General features: G+C 38.7%; 1 protein-coding gene across 3 annotated transcripts in view; it reads left to right on the forward strand.

Moving 5' to 3' along the window:
• The first annotated feature begins 81 nt into the window (after positions 1 to 81).
• Positions 82 to 15,109, forward strand: part of GRK4 (G protein-coupled receptor kinase 4) — a 39,286-nt gene continuing 24,258 nt past the window's right edge. Inside the window, exons 1-3 of one of the 3 annotated variants that reach the window (XM_055795576.1) lie at positions 82 to 380; positions 11,012 to 11,098; positions 11,579 to 11,691. In XM_055795576.1, coding sequence (XP_055651551.1) covers positions 329 to 380; positions 11,012 to 11,098; positions 11,579 to 11,691 — 252 coding nt within the window. In that variant the 5' untranslated portion in view covers positions 82 to 328. The remainder of the gene's footprint in view (positions 381 to 11,011; positions 11,099 to 11,578; positions 11,692 to 15,109) is intronic. The other 2 variants (XR_008745743.1, XM_005229814.3) reach the window with 2 other exon arrangements.

Genomic DNA, 15,109 nt, shown 5'->3' on the forward strand with positions numbered 1-15,109 from the left:
GGGAGTTGTAGTTCTAAGGAGGGGGGGGGGGGGAGGTGGCAGAGAGCGCGGAGGTGGAGCTGGTTGAGGCGGGCGGAGGAGGGCGGACAAGCCATGGTCGGGGCGGGCGGTCGCTGCCTGCTCCTTGCCTCCGCCCTCGGGGAGGGGGAGGCCGGTGCCGGGGCGAGCAGCGGGTGATGGGGAAGAGGCGAGCGCAGCGCTGAGGTCCTGCGGGGCCGGATGAGCGGAGGCTTGGCGTCGCGGCGGTGGCGGGGCTGGAGGAGGGGGCGAAGGAGGCAGTAGGGGCGGCCTCCACTCCGGCTGCCCTAAGGGGAAGGAGCCCCCGACCATGGAAATCGAGAACATCGTGGCCAACACGGTGCTGCTGAAAGCCCGGGAGGGTGAGAGTCGCGGGGCGAGGCGGCGGGGGAGGTGAGGGGGAGGAGAAGCGAGAGGGCGAGGCGGGGCGGGCTGGGGACGTACCGAGGGGGAGGAAAAGGGTCTGAGGTGAGGGGGAAAGGGGCCAGCGAGGCGCGGGGAGAGGAAGTGGTGGAGGAGAAGAGGGTGGGGGGGAGGAGAGGCTGCCGGGCAGGGAGGTCCGGGCGGGGCGCGGACCCCCTCGGGGCCGGTGGCAGGAGCTCTCCCCGCCGCAGCGGGGCGGGCGGTGAGTGCCGGGCAGTGCCCTCAGGCACCTGCCCCGCGCCTCCCGCGGGATGGGTTTGGAGTTACTGGCTTGTGGCTTTGCTTCTGGAAAAAAACCTTTCCTCCTTCCCCCTTCGGGCTCTTGAATCAAACGGTGTTTTTACCGGATGTTTTAAGAAGATCGTTAATCTGTAGATTCTGGGTTTATAACTATATACGCGTGTGGCTTTGTAGGATGAAGTGACATAAGTCTTCTCTGGAAGGACCTTGCACTCCATCTTGCTGAAATTCCTGCCTGTGAAAAACATAGCTGGTGAATGCTACCTGTATTTTGCAGTCGAGTGTTACGTATTAACCTAATACTAAAGCGTTGTGTTTTCCATTAGATTAATACTTACAATTTGATTCCTCAGAACGTCTTGACTTGAAGATTCCTTCCCCAGCTAACAAACATTGTGGATAGAGAATGAAATTTAGTCTAGCACATGGTTGCTGTTTAAAAAAAGTCCTGAAATAAGATTGTCTTACTGTTCTTTCATGTGTATAATTGTCCATTAAATGGCCACTTGAAAGCCACCCCAGATTACCACAGTACTCAGTGCAGAGTATGTTTTTCAGCTGTGAAATGTGCATATTCTTTTTGGATTGGAACTTGCTTTTCTTAATTGTATTGAGAAGTCCCATTAGTGTAGCTGGAGCTGTTTAAAGTGAGTAAGAACAACAGAATCTGCCCCTGTATGTTTTGCAAGTTCCTCCAACTCTAAATGGGTTTGGCACTTACGCCATATGTGTATCCAGTTAAATTTGCCTTAAGCAGCAAGAGAGGAAAATCAACTTTTTTACTTTGAAGTGGGGTTTAAAAAACAGAACAGTGATTGCAATTTTGGGCCATTTCCCAACCTTAGCTGAAAAGACCACCTCTAACTACATGACATGTTTTGGCTGGTTTCACTGACGGTAACTTGTCTGTGGTGGTGCTGCCTGAATTTGGAGTTTGCATTGAAGTGATCTTGGAAATGAAGGGAAAGTGGAATCTGGCTCAAAATTTTACTGTGCCCAAACCCTCACCACAAAGAGTGGAGTGGTAATCTGGAAAGGCTTTTAAGTGGCTGCTTAATGTCAGGTTGCCTCTTTAGTTAAGGTTTCACTATGTTTAAAATAAATTATAGTGGTAGAACTGACCAAACAAGATATTTTAATGAACTAAATGAAAGTCTGACAGCAGCTGATGTGAAGATCAGTTCTACCTGGTGTGAAACTTATAAAAGTAATGGTAATAAGCTGTTACTCTTTTGTACCTTCAATTGGCCTGGGCTTTTTTGTGTAGGCATGCACAAAAACGTGATTTCTGGCTTTCAAACTCTAAAACTCCATTGATCAATTGGTAGAAGATCTTTTACCTTTTCGGGTCTGAGTCCCTGTGCGTAGGCTGGAACTTAAATCACATTTTTCACAATGCTTCTTGAAGTGGAAGTACTTTCTGTCAGTTGAATGCTCTGGCTGGTCTGGGAATGTCTGGTTTATTCCATCTGTCAGGACCATTCCATAAAATCCCTGTCCCAGCTCTATTCTTATGTGCCCGATAGACTCCAAGGGAATGGAATTTGCAAAGTTAGTATGTGAGGTAGGTATTTTACTGAAATATATTCTTTGCTAAAAGGGCCTCACAATTGGGACAGAAAAGCAGACTTATTATTGACCTTTTGCTTCCTGCATTCCTGTTATCTCACTGTATAGTGTGTGAAGCAGAGGGATAGCATGGAAAAGTGCAGAGTTACTGTTTCTCATGGAAGAAGGCAAAATCCTAAGCTAATATAAAATAGCAGCTTTACTTATTTTGATGTATAGGCTTGAGCCACATCAGTAATCCTTTTTCTAATTCCACAGCATGTTGAAGATTGGATAAGAGAAGGTGTTGACCTGCATAAATATTTCAGTTGTAAAAGCAAAAGAAATAAGATGTAAACTACTGTGCTCTTATTTTATTGTTTTCAGTGGCTGTTGAAAGAAATCATTGTAGGCTTAATTATGGTTTGCATGGGTCAATCTCATTCTAACTTGTGATACCTTCATGATGAAGATGAGAGTAGAAAAAGACTGTACTATTGAAAGCATCTCACAGAGTCTTTTAACCCTAGAGATCTTAATTTTGCAAATATAGAAACTGAGTTAAAGATGTTGTATATTTGTCCTCATCTTTTGAAAGGATATGGCAAAGGCTTAATGAGAATTTGGAAATGCCTGGTAAATAAACACCAAGTCTAAACAAATCATACCTGAGCACATTAACCAGAACTAACAGTCAAAATTATGATCCCAGATTTGTATTCGTCATTTTTCTTCTAATTTTAAGTACTCCAGTGCTTCTAGATGTGACTATTGTTAGGACATGCACGTAATTTGAGTTTTACGTTTGTAGGTGTGCAGAATTAGCACACCTTGAACAGCTAGATTCATGTCTACTGTTTGGTTTGATATGTAGCAAGTTAATTCGATGTATGTGATTAGAGAGTGAGGAACTAACCAGTGTGTTTAGATAAAATGCATCTTTTGCTGCTACTTCCTTCTACAGAATAAAAACAAAGTGTTATTGCTGTCTGTTTCTAGGCTAACTACCTTCTACCTTCTTACTAATAGTCTTACTGTTGGTCTATTTCATTAGAGGTGTGAATCTTCCAATTCAATTTACATTGTGAGAACATCTGTTTATAAGAGGATACTAGTCCCATTTTTCAAGCCAGATCAAACCCCAGCCTCCCCCCAGCCTCAAAACTTTAAATTTAGTCTTATGATGCTATTCCCTGATTTTTTCAAACTTGTTCTTAGAACAAATTATTTTAATAGAAGCCTGTCTTTTTCCAGTACAGACTTGTAATGTCTCTGTAGCAACTGCAACACTTCTTTGTGTGAAGTGTGAAGAAGGAAAGCTATGAGGATTCCTTATCTTTTTTTTGTTTTAATACGACTTTGTAAATAATGAAATGCCAGTTCACAGCACATATGGTTGTTAGTGATGGCTCATAATATATGACTCTTACGTGTACCTGCTACTAGAAAATACTGTGTTGACACAAAGTATGGTACTTATGGATGAAAGATGAAGGAATCAGGAGTGATATTGGGAGGTTTTTCTTACCTCATCCACTTTTCCAGTTGACCTGCTTGTACTGACTGTCCTTGGAGGACTAACCTGTCCATGGAGGAATTTGTCTCTGGGTGAAAACTGTAGTGCAAAGTGTTCTGGGATTCCCTGTCCCCGTTTCCTGGGATAAGTGGCCTTCTGTGCCAATCCAGCTCTTTCCTCTTGTGCATACATTACTTTTTGAGGGAAATCTGTATGAGAGAAATAAAACCGGAGAACTTCCTCTAAAGGTGAACCCAGTGGTGGAACAAGCACAAGTGACTCAGTAGAAAAACAAGAGATTATAAAGAAAACTCAAACTTGATCTTAGAGCACTGAAGTGCAGCAGCTGAGATAGAAAAGCAGGTGTTAAGTGATAGTGATGTATGAATTATGAGACAGAGGTTGCAAAACCTTGCAATTTTATGATCTCCTTGCTCAGATTTTCACTTCCAGGAATTTTTATGTATAAAAGAATAATGTTCAGCAATATGAATTCTAGTGTGGTATAAAAGCAGGGGAATTAATGTGTTCATTTTTTCCTAGCAGAAATATCTTTGAAATTAGTATCTCTTGAAGGACATTGAAGAATTTATTCCATACATGGGGACAAATAATAAATATAAACTAGGTTACTCTGAAAAAAATCTGAAAGTTCACAAAAATATATTTTTATTTTTATTCGCTTTTCTCTTTATTTATATTTGTATCTTCTATTTTTTTGTAGTTATTTCAGTCACTCTCAGTAAATTCTTTGAGTGTATATAAGCCCCAAAATAATTTCAGCATCCCACATGTAGTCTGTGATGTTTTGAAGGAAAGAAATTAATCAGTGTATGCTTTAAACTGCATAGGAACCTTCCTTTTTTCATTGCCTGAAGTAATAGTCTCCAAAAATATGTCCAAAGGGTAGATCTGTAGTTCCTTTGAAGTCAATGGTAGTTTACTCCAATTGAGGATCCACGCCAAGAGTATATTTTAAACATACCTGCTCCTTTTGCATGCACTTTAAAATTAATTTGTACTGCTCTGGCAGGAGCAGTTTGTGAATGAGAACTGGGTCTGCTGTTAGGCATATAATATCCTCTATGTCATGATTGATTAGACTAAATTAAGGTCATGCCTCAAGCAAATTTCACCCCCAGCACTTGGTTGTATTTGTTCTAACCTGTGGTTGCAGAATGGGTAAGATAGTTTCCAGTTGGATCCATGAACCAACCTAGGGTGTGTGGGTGGTTGTGGTGGTGTTTTTTTTTCTTTTAATGTTGTTGAGTGTTTTGGGCTTGAGTTTTTCTTCCCAGCATTAGTTTTCAGATGGATCAGCAAGCTCCTGCAGATTTGATAATTGTTAGGTGCAGCCCAAGGATGGAGTTAGCAGGAAGTTTTCAATAACAGAACGGGATCACAGTTTGGCTGAAGTGAATCCTGAAAGATACTTGTTTCAGAATCGACATTAATACTTAGTGTAGCACTCGTCACAAAAAATAAGCAGTCTACTCAAATTGTGTGTTTTATCTGTCTAGGTTTAAAAACAACTGGAATAATTCTGCAAGTGAAATACATCCTACTTTTGCTTGCAGTATAAGGTAATAATGCAGTATGGTATTGGTGATGATACATAGGCAGATATCCTATAATGTGTGTAACTAGGAAGAAAATTCTAAGGAGATTGCTCCAGACTACTGCAGTTTGGCTATTGAACTGAGCTAAAATCTGTAGTTATTTAAGGAGTAAAGACAAGTGGAAAACCAAGGCACACTCATGCCCAGAAAGTCCATTCACCAGCAACAAATACGAATTTTAACGTGAAAGTGCCTTGAGTTTTTGCAGTTGCTGTTATTGTTGTCTGTTCTTCCCTTATTTGCCTTCTAAGTTCTATTGCGCTCCCTTATTGCATTGTGCGTTAAATTGCTGTAAACTCATTGTGGCAGGAAACATGTCTTCCTGTATTTGTACAGAATTATGCACAATGTCTGCCTTTTTGTCTTTTATTTAATGAACTGTAAGAAGAATGCATGCGGGCATGTTGGAATCTAAATAATTACATTTACTAAATAAACACAACATGAGAGGTCTAGTTATTGATATACACTGCTGCTTTGGTTATTTCAAGTGTGGCAATTATAACTAGAGGTTTCATAATCTACTTAAAGGAATTTTTCTCCTTTTCTATCTGTTGCAGTCTAGATATACCATCATGATAAAAAAACCAACCCTTATTTGTCAAGAAGTAGTCAGTAAAATTGGAGTTTTCATACTGGTGTGTTTTTTTCTCTAGTAAACCCTGTTCTTTAAGTTGTTCTAGACATAATGAAATGAAATGTATACACAGATGTTATATTGTTTGACTGCACAATTAGATTAATAAATTCTGGTTCAGATAAGTTATATTACCTTGAGTTGTTACAAGACTTTCATACCTAATTTTTGAAGAAGCGCAGAAGCTGTTCAGAATGTATGCACTAGCATTCTTAAATGTGCACATGATTACTGGGGTTGTATGTAGAGTTCATGTGAAGAACCAGTTGTTCAAGTGGTTATAGCTGTGGGAACAATAAATGATTGTGCATATAAACAATCTGCACAAATGTTCACGTAGATTCCTGGGGATTTTAACTGTTTACAGTGTTACTGTTTTAACAGTCAGATGAGCAAGAGGACTCAAGCATTACCTTGCTGAAGTCCAACTCTGTGTACTTGATACCAAGAGCGTGAGGACTATTATCTTAAAAATGCCATAACAATCTGTAATCTATAGGTATCTTTTACGTCTTTATTTATTGAACTGCTTGTATTTTTGCCTCAGTTTGTGTTCAGAGTGCCTCCTTTATAACACTGAAGGGTTAGGTGCCTACCTTGTGCTGAAGCCTGAATTTTCAGCTAGGTGATTCTGGTTAATTTCCTGAGAGCCAAACAGATTCTATGTGTTATACTTCTAGGAAAAAAAGAATCTTTCCCATATAACAGAGATGCCACTCTGTTAAACCTAGTTGTTAAGCTGTGACCAGGCTTGTTTTTCAAGGAACTGAGGTGTCAAAAAACCTATCTGACCTGTGCAATGGAGAAGGTTGCAGAGACCCCACAAAGCAGTACTGTATGAACTGTCTCTAGAACTGGAAGCATGTCAGCCTTCCTGAGGTGATGGTATGTGTGAACTTCTCTCCTAGCTTGAAGTCAGGGGTACTTCAGTGTTACTGTTCTGATCTGAGGACCAGAGATAATAGTTTTGCAGTGTTTTGTGTCTTGCAGGTGGATCTTGCACAGTAAGGGCATACCCTCGGAGATGGTTACTTAGTAGGCAGTGTTTACAAATGTCTTTGTAGCAAAGGCCCTAGTTAAATAGGAATGTGTTACTTTTTCAGTGAAAGTTTTTAATCCTTATGGTGAGTGTTTTGAAGGGAAGCGTGTCTGTAAGCAGGGTAAGATTTTAATTCATGTGAGTTGAAAATCTGTTAGGAACCCTGCCTGCAGCTTTCTCTGCTGTGGGAAAGATGTATCGTAAGAGACTGTATGTACCTGGATTACTCTCATGCATGTCAGTGTAGATGATGTAGACCTTCTGTATTAAATTCTTTTGCATTTTTCCCTGAATCAGTTAATTGATTTATACAGTTAAAGGCATGCTGTAGGTTGTCTTCTGGTTAGTTTTATGCTTTCAGAGCTTATCTGGGTGTGGTCTAGCATGAATTTCTCAGCTGGTATCTGACAATCTGGTTTGTGGACTCAGTTTTGCAAGAATGGTGGTGTAGCAATCTCGCACCCCTAGTGCTACAGAGCTGTGTGCTTCTCAGCCACAGAGGTGCATTGCTTGGCCTTTACAAGCAGGAAAGCTGAAGCATGGAGGTCCCTGAACAACTCAACGGCAGAATCTCAGTGTTGATGTAGGAGCCGTTGAATCTTACCACATATAGTCAGTGTATATTTATTAGCCAAATACAGTACAATGCTTCTCGCTGTTCTTATTCTACAGGACAGAACCTAAGTTTTCTATCTCAAGGAAGACTAACTAATAATGTCCAGTGAACAGTGCTCAGTGAAAGTCATGCCACAAATCCTGTCTTAAGGAAGATAACTGCAGCTGTGAGAAGTCCATCTGATTACTTGAAAAATATTCTTACTTGTCTAAATCTGTTTCTACACCAGGTTGCATTGTTTTGCCACAGCAGTGGGGTTTTTTTGTCAGTAGTTGTGTTTTTATTGATGAATGAACCAACCACCTTGTCTTACATATATTTTCCAAATGTTTCTGTGAAGTTTTAAAAAAAACAGTTGAAAAATGAAAACATGTAACCATCCTTCCCACACCCATATTCTAATGCAATGATCTAACTGAATTTAGTATGTATCTCTTTAAGAAGCGAGACTATTTAGAGGTAAATGCTGAAATTCTGACTCCAAGAAGTAATTTGGGGAGGAGAAGAAGGTAAGGTTATCATACACTTGAAAATGTAATTGCAGTGCTTCCTCACTGTAATGGGGTATTGCTGCGTCCACCCTTCTCTTTGTAAAAGATGAGTCGCTTCAAGTTGGACATTGTTCTAGCTAGCAATTACATCTGAAAGAGGCAAAAGCGGTAATTCTTCTGAACCACATAGGTCAACCATAAAGTAGATTACCTTAATGGCTTTGTTGCGGCTGTGTAGGAAAGTAAGTTGTTGGTCTTTCTGGAAGAATTTTATCTGAAGTATTTTAGAATGAGATCCAGAATAGAAGAACTGAAATCAATATTAAGATACTTACAAACCACAACTGTTATAATTTGATTTGATACTTCTTTTAAACTGCCTCAGAAATGGAAAAGAATTTTGCAATTAGGGAATAATATGACACACAAATCTGCCTGCTTACATTATTTACAGACAAATTAGCCATTTCTGGTAAAAGTTATGGAAGTCATGCATTCTCTTTACATTATTAGGACATACAGCAAATGCATAGAAAATGTCTAAATTTAAGAAGAGTCAGTTCAGAGAACAGAGGATGTTGATTTAGCTATTACTTCTAAGCACTTAATTCTTGTGTATCTTTAATATATTATATGTATCCTTTATTGACTTCTTCAGGATGCTGCATGCAGCTGCATTCCAGTATATGGTCTCTTTTTATGAAGTTCATAATGGTCACATAGTAAGTAACTGGACAGATGTCTGGGGCAAAATACAGCAGTGTTGGACCCCTGAAGTATAATGCATCAGTGATCATCTTTTTTTGGGGTGTAGTTTTTTTTTTGGTTTGTTTTGTTTTCGCATTTTTGGTGGTTCGTTGTTGTTTGGGGTTTTGTGGGTTTTGAAGTTTTTTTTCCTTTGACTGTGCTTCAGAAGGTGATATACTTGGTGTATATCACAGTTCAGTTTAGATTTTTCTGAACACCATTTGGGTTGGTTTATCATTCTTGGTCAGTACTGATTGTACTGTGACATGCACAAATGAGCCTTTCTGAGCAGTTTCTAACAGAAGAAACGTAACTTCTGTGGACCTTGCAGTCTGGTGCATTTTTCAGTTGCTAGGTTAAAAATTAAGTTGACTCTTCTGTCCACTGTTTTTCATGATCACATAATAATCTATACCCAGTCCTTTTCTATGCATTGTATGCGTGCATAGATGCGTGCATATATAAATATTCTCTGATTTTGTTTGTGTTTAGTTCTGTTAGAAATGCGGTTTGCTCTGTGTTGTTTGATTTTGTTCAAGCATGTATTCAAATTCTTTTTAACATCAAAAATATTTTGTTAAAATACTCGGAGTTTGTTTCAATGATGCTGGTAATTACAACTTCATGATTAGTTTGGTACTGTATGAAGTACAAGAGGGGAAGTAGATTCAATATATTTGTGTTCTAAAATATTTTGGAAAGCAAATGACTTACAAAGCAACATTAGGAAAGTGCAGAAGAATGGTTTCTAGAGAGTAGGTATCAGATCAAAGAATCTCTGCAGGCCAACTTTTTAAGCTTTTGTATTCCTTATTTGTTTACTTGCATAGTGATGCTAGAGTTGAGAATGTTTTGTTGCAGCAGCACAGTGAGACATTAATGTTCCTGTTAGCAAAGATCATGTAAATTTGATAAGAGCTAAGGTATGCTAAGCTGGAACTACTCTTGACTGCAATGTTCAAGAAACTGTATGTTTGAGTGAAGAGGTGTTTTTAAAATTTTTTATTTTTCTGAAGATGTTAGTTCCTTTCTCCCTAACGACTTAATTCTGAAAGAGTTCAGTACTGTTTGCTGCTTAGTTTCTATTCGGGTTACACAGGGTAACTCCCTTCCTTTCTCTCCCATTGTGGTTAACAGTACATACTGCTTTGGTACAGTTAAAAAGTTTCTGTGCAGTTCTGCTAGTGTTCTGTCATGTGGAAACGCATCTGGCCATATCACTTTGTAAAATCTTTTAAAATATTGTGCAGCACAAAAATTACTCTTCCACTGAAATGTTACGCAATTCAAGAGATTATAGATACAGAAACATATATATGTACATATCGCTGCTTTTTTGATAAGTATGCATATCTTACGGAAATGGAGTTGGCTTCTTCCAGTCAAGGTAATGTGCTAAAACTCCAATTTAACATAGAAAATGGAGCACAGATGTATTTTAGAGAAAGAATGGGGAAAATACTGTAGTAGTTTTTAAAAATCAGTTTAATACTAGTGCTGGGAAATCTAAAGCATTGAAAAGATCTGAATTCTACAACTAGGTTCTTCCTGATATCCTGTATCTTCCTATAGTTTAGAATAAATGGTGTGCATTTGGTCAATGCCCACTCGTTTATTAGTGGGATCTACTCTTACTACTATTACTGCCCTTAAAAAAGAGAATGTGTATGTACAACTTGATTATCCAAAAATGTGTTTTAAGAACTTCGTTCTATGTATTTTGTTACTCAACCTTAATGTCTTCTATTCTTCACCATGGTTGAGAAATACTTCTCAAATATTTTTTGGTTCTGTCTTTGATGTTTCAGTTTTGTTTGTAATTTTCAGAATGCCTACATATTTGCCTTGACTCTGCAGAGATATTCTGTATGCAGAGTCAAAATGTGAAATATTTGTCTTGCAAAAGACTTTCTGCATTATTTAGTGTTTCATATAAAAGTCCTTCTATATCAAGTTTGTTAGTGGTTTGGATATCCTTGTGGATGTTTTTTGTTCTAGGCATGAAAAGCGGTCTGACAGATCTGTGAAAAAGTGACCTAATTTTATGCTGTTAATGTTATATTTAATTTTATTCTGACATAGTACTGTGTTCCACATTACGCATATTTTTCTTCTAGGCAAAAGGAGTGGGCGTAGTAAAAAATGGAAAGAGATGCTGAAGTTGCCACCTGTTAGTCATTGCGAAGGTATTAGATGCTCAATCGGTAGGTATCCTGTAGAATGGTCTGTCTGATTTTCTTTTTTTTTTTTTTTTTTTTTTTTTTTTGAGGAGCGGTATGAGTTTGGTGATGTTAACTGAAAGGATTCTGTCTTGCTTCTGAATATTAGCAAAAAAAGCTATTGAGCTTTTAATGTCTTGTATTCCTTCTTTTCAAACAATCTTGTTTGCTTTGGGATTGCAATTCACAGTGTTGTTGCTTTCTATCCTGCAGCCTAAATGAAACTTAACTATATTGTTCAATGTTTTTTTTAATGAATGTCATAATCTATAAGAGACAAATGTGGCTGGAAGTGAGTGTTTTGCTATTCTTTGAGATTACTGTGTGTTTCTGATATCTTTGCTAAATATGTTAATGGAAAATCTTCATGTTTTGGTGCTGGTTTTCTGACCTGTTCTCAAATGGGAGTAAGGACCATGCTATGACAAAGATAAAAATAAACATATTTACTTATTTCTTTCTCAGAAAGAGACTATAACCAGCTTTGTGACAAACAGCCGATAGGAAGGCTTCTCTTCAGACAGTTCTGTGATTCCAGACCAGATTTGAAAAGATGCATTGAATTTCTGGATGCAGTGGTAAGCTGTGAGAAATTGGAGATAGGTATCAATAGGCAATACCTTATATATTTTTGTTTTAAAAAAGTTTGATTTTTATGATGGTTTTGGATGGGATGGAGTTAATTTTCTTCACTGTACCTTATGCTGTGCTATGTTTTGGATTTTTGACCAAACCAGTATTGACAACAAGGATATTTTAGTTATGCTGAACAGTGATTACCACAGCATCAAGCCCTTTTATGTTTCTCACGCTGCCTCACCAGTGAGCAGGCTGGGGATGCCTAAGCTGGAGGGGGGACACAGCTGAGATGGCTGATCCCAACTGACCAAAGGGATATCCCATACCGTATGATGCTGTGCTCCGCAATAAAAGATGGGGGAAAGAAGGAGGAAGGGGGCAAGTTAAAGTTAGTGGGTTTGTCTTGCCACGTAGTCATTAAGCGTGATGATGAATCCCTGCTTTCCTGGAAGTGGCTGAACACACCTACCTGCTGATGGGGAGAAGCAATTTAATTTCTTATTTTACTTTACTTGCGTGTACAGCTTTGCTTTACTTGTTAAACTGTCTTAATCTCAACTCACAAGTTTTCTCACTTCTACCCTTCTGATAATCATTGGGAGTGAGTGAGTGATCACCTGTGTGGGGCTTAGCTGCCTACCAGGGTTAACACACTGCAATTTTATAAAATACTAATTTTCTCTAAACACATCTGTTCACTAATACCGCATACATGAAAATGTAGTGCGATGCACTCTTTGTCAACTGTAAAGCTGTAACTTTTGATGGATGTCAAGAAACTTTGTGTTTCTTACTTAAAGGAAGATGTTTAATATTTATTGTAAAAACCCTGCCATCTTGGTATGGTCAGAGCTGCAAAAATGGCCGTGATGGGAATGAGAGAAATAATTTTAGAAGACACGCTGCTTGGCTTCTTGAACCTAAAACTATGTGCATACAATGAATATTACGTTACTCGGATATGAAAATTTTGTAAACATAGACTTGAAAATGTTGCAACTTGCATGCAAGTCCTAGGCTAGGCAGAATGTGCTAATTAAAAAAAATAAATGCAGTGGTGATGGAGATTTAGGGAACCATCTGTGGAAGGAGAGAAACCAGATTTTAGAGACCAAGAGAAAAGTAAGTGTTTTGTCTTGGTAAGTTTGCATCTTGGTATCTAATGCTAAAGAATGAGGGGAGGAAGGAAGTATGCCTGTGGCCATGTTTTGTAAAAATATCTTCAGACAATACTCTCATGGGGAGGGAGAAAGTAGTGAGAAGAGTAGGCTGGCACACAACGGTCCTCAAGAGGAGAGAACAATAGCTCAGAGCTTTTTATTCTTTGTACCTCATAGTTAATCCAAGAGCAGAAAGATACAGTCTTAAGCTAAGAATGCACCAAAAGAACAGTTTGCCTCTTCCCACCCATTTTTGTTCTTATATTCAGGGAACAAGTGACCAAAGAAGACAGAAGTAGGGTAGTAGTGCTGCTTACATGTGTCCCACAATGCAGCAGGGTGTAAGGAAGCACATGGGATTGTTGCTGTGCCTCCCACTTCACCGTATCTTCCTTCCCCCTATGGGAGTATAAACAGAGGCACTTGATCAGCTGAAAAGGAACTTCAGTGTCAAATAAGCAGAGTTGCCTTATATTTGTCAATGAATCTTTGTGCAATTAGGCTTACTTCCCAGATGTGTTTCACCATACTTCTGTGACTCTTAGGAGCTGTACTAACATAAAATTCCAGAGACCAGTATGACAGTTGGAGACACAGAATGGATTGAATGTAAATCCAGAACAGTGGAGCTAATATCCTGAAGTGAATGTAAACCAGAGCCTTGCATTGCGCAATAGGGACACTGCTGACAGCTGTGGATGTACCCTTAATGGTTACAACTTCTGTACACATTTTTAATCCTTAAAAGCTTAGATAAGGAGTAGCAGAATCTTTGCGAATACAAAAGAGAAAAAGAATCTTAGGCATGACTGTAAGGCAGGCATGTCTTTGCTCTTACAGGTGAATGAATCTTACAGATGATTTTTCAGGTGAAATTGTGTCTAAGAAGTAACTGTGTTTTACACTAATGGAAGATTTTGAATTGTTTGGAAATATGCAATCTATAATGTTATGTAGATTGCAACACTTCTGTGAATTAACAAAGACTGCCATAGTTGAGGTAATCTGATGTAAGAGATGATTGCACAATTTACTTTTATTTTTTAACTTCCATTTGAAAAATCATGGTGAAGTAGTATGCTTGGGAATCACTGAAACAGAAGTCTCTTCAGCTAAAATAATCTCTAATTGGTGACTCTCATGATGTGAAAGCTAGCATGCTGTCTTGGTCAAGGAAGTGAGATAAAATACCTATTATCTCTTACAGATGGTTCCTGAATTAGCCTGATTCCCTTTTCTGGACTGCACTTTAGCAAGTGTGTTCAAGCTTTTTTTGGAGTGGGGCAAGGGTATTTTTTGGTTGGTTTTGTTTGTAAGGCAGTAACGTGAAGGGGAAAGGCTAAGGCTGTGGGGTCTTTACATTGGGTTTTGCCATTTGTTGTATGTTTTTATTTAAAATTAAATTTTGACTTAAATTTTCTGGCATAAAATGCCACAGTCTTAAGAGCCTTGCATCTTGAATTAAGAGTCTTCTGACTCTCTTAGATGGATCAACAGGATTTCAGCAGCATGATTATTTCAGGAGGCCAAAATGGCAAAATGAAGGTAGTACAATGCTATGTTGTCTACCTGTACTGAATGCTAAGACTAGTAAGCTTAAACTCTTGAGAAGGTGTGACCTTTAAGTCTGGAGTCAGCTTGGCTTTACAGAAAGAAGAGTTGTGAAATAATTGAATAAAAGTGACAGAAAATAAAGTGAGGAATTACAGCTATCCAATCATCTAGTGACTCATTTCACTAGTTGGGGATGAGGTTACTCAAGTATGAAAAAGAATGGGTGACAGCTCAAACTTCCCTCTTAAGCTCTGTGAGTAACAGAAATCAGTTGACAAGGCTGTCAAACTTCCTTTTAAATTACAGTATCTGCTTAAAATGGTATGCTTAACTGTATAGAATTAGTGACTACTTTGGCATAATAGAACATGTTAAAGGCGGTAAGTGCACTGCTGTGGTTGATTTTCTGACCTGCTCATGTTATTTGGTAGTTTCAGAATTCCTCACCACTGTGGAATTAAAAGTAGCGAAAACAGTGGCTTGCAGTTGTCTATAGATTTGAGCACTGTGCTGAAGTGGTTGATACCACAATGTCTTAGCAGAAAGAGATGTTGATGACTTAGTAGTGAGTCAGCGTGGGTTAGTTGCAATTGGTTGCAGAACTGGAGTTCAGGGATTCTGTTATTTCCAGTATTGTATGTATATTTGGTTCTTGAACTGTTATTTTTCAGTGTTCTAGTTTTCTTTATGAAGATGCATAACT

The sequence above is a fragment of the Falco peregrinus genome, chromosome 2 (genome assembly GCF_023634155.1).
Source record: "Falco peregrinus isolate bFalPer1 chromosome 2, bFalPer1.pri, whole genome shotgun sequence".
In the NCBI taxonomy this organism is placed as follows: domain Eukaryota; kingdom Metazoa; phylum Chordata; class Aves; order Falconiformes; family Falconidae; genus Falco; species Falco peregrinus.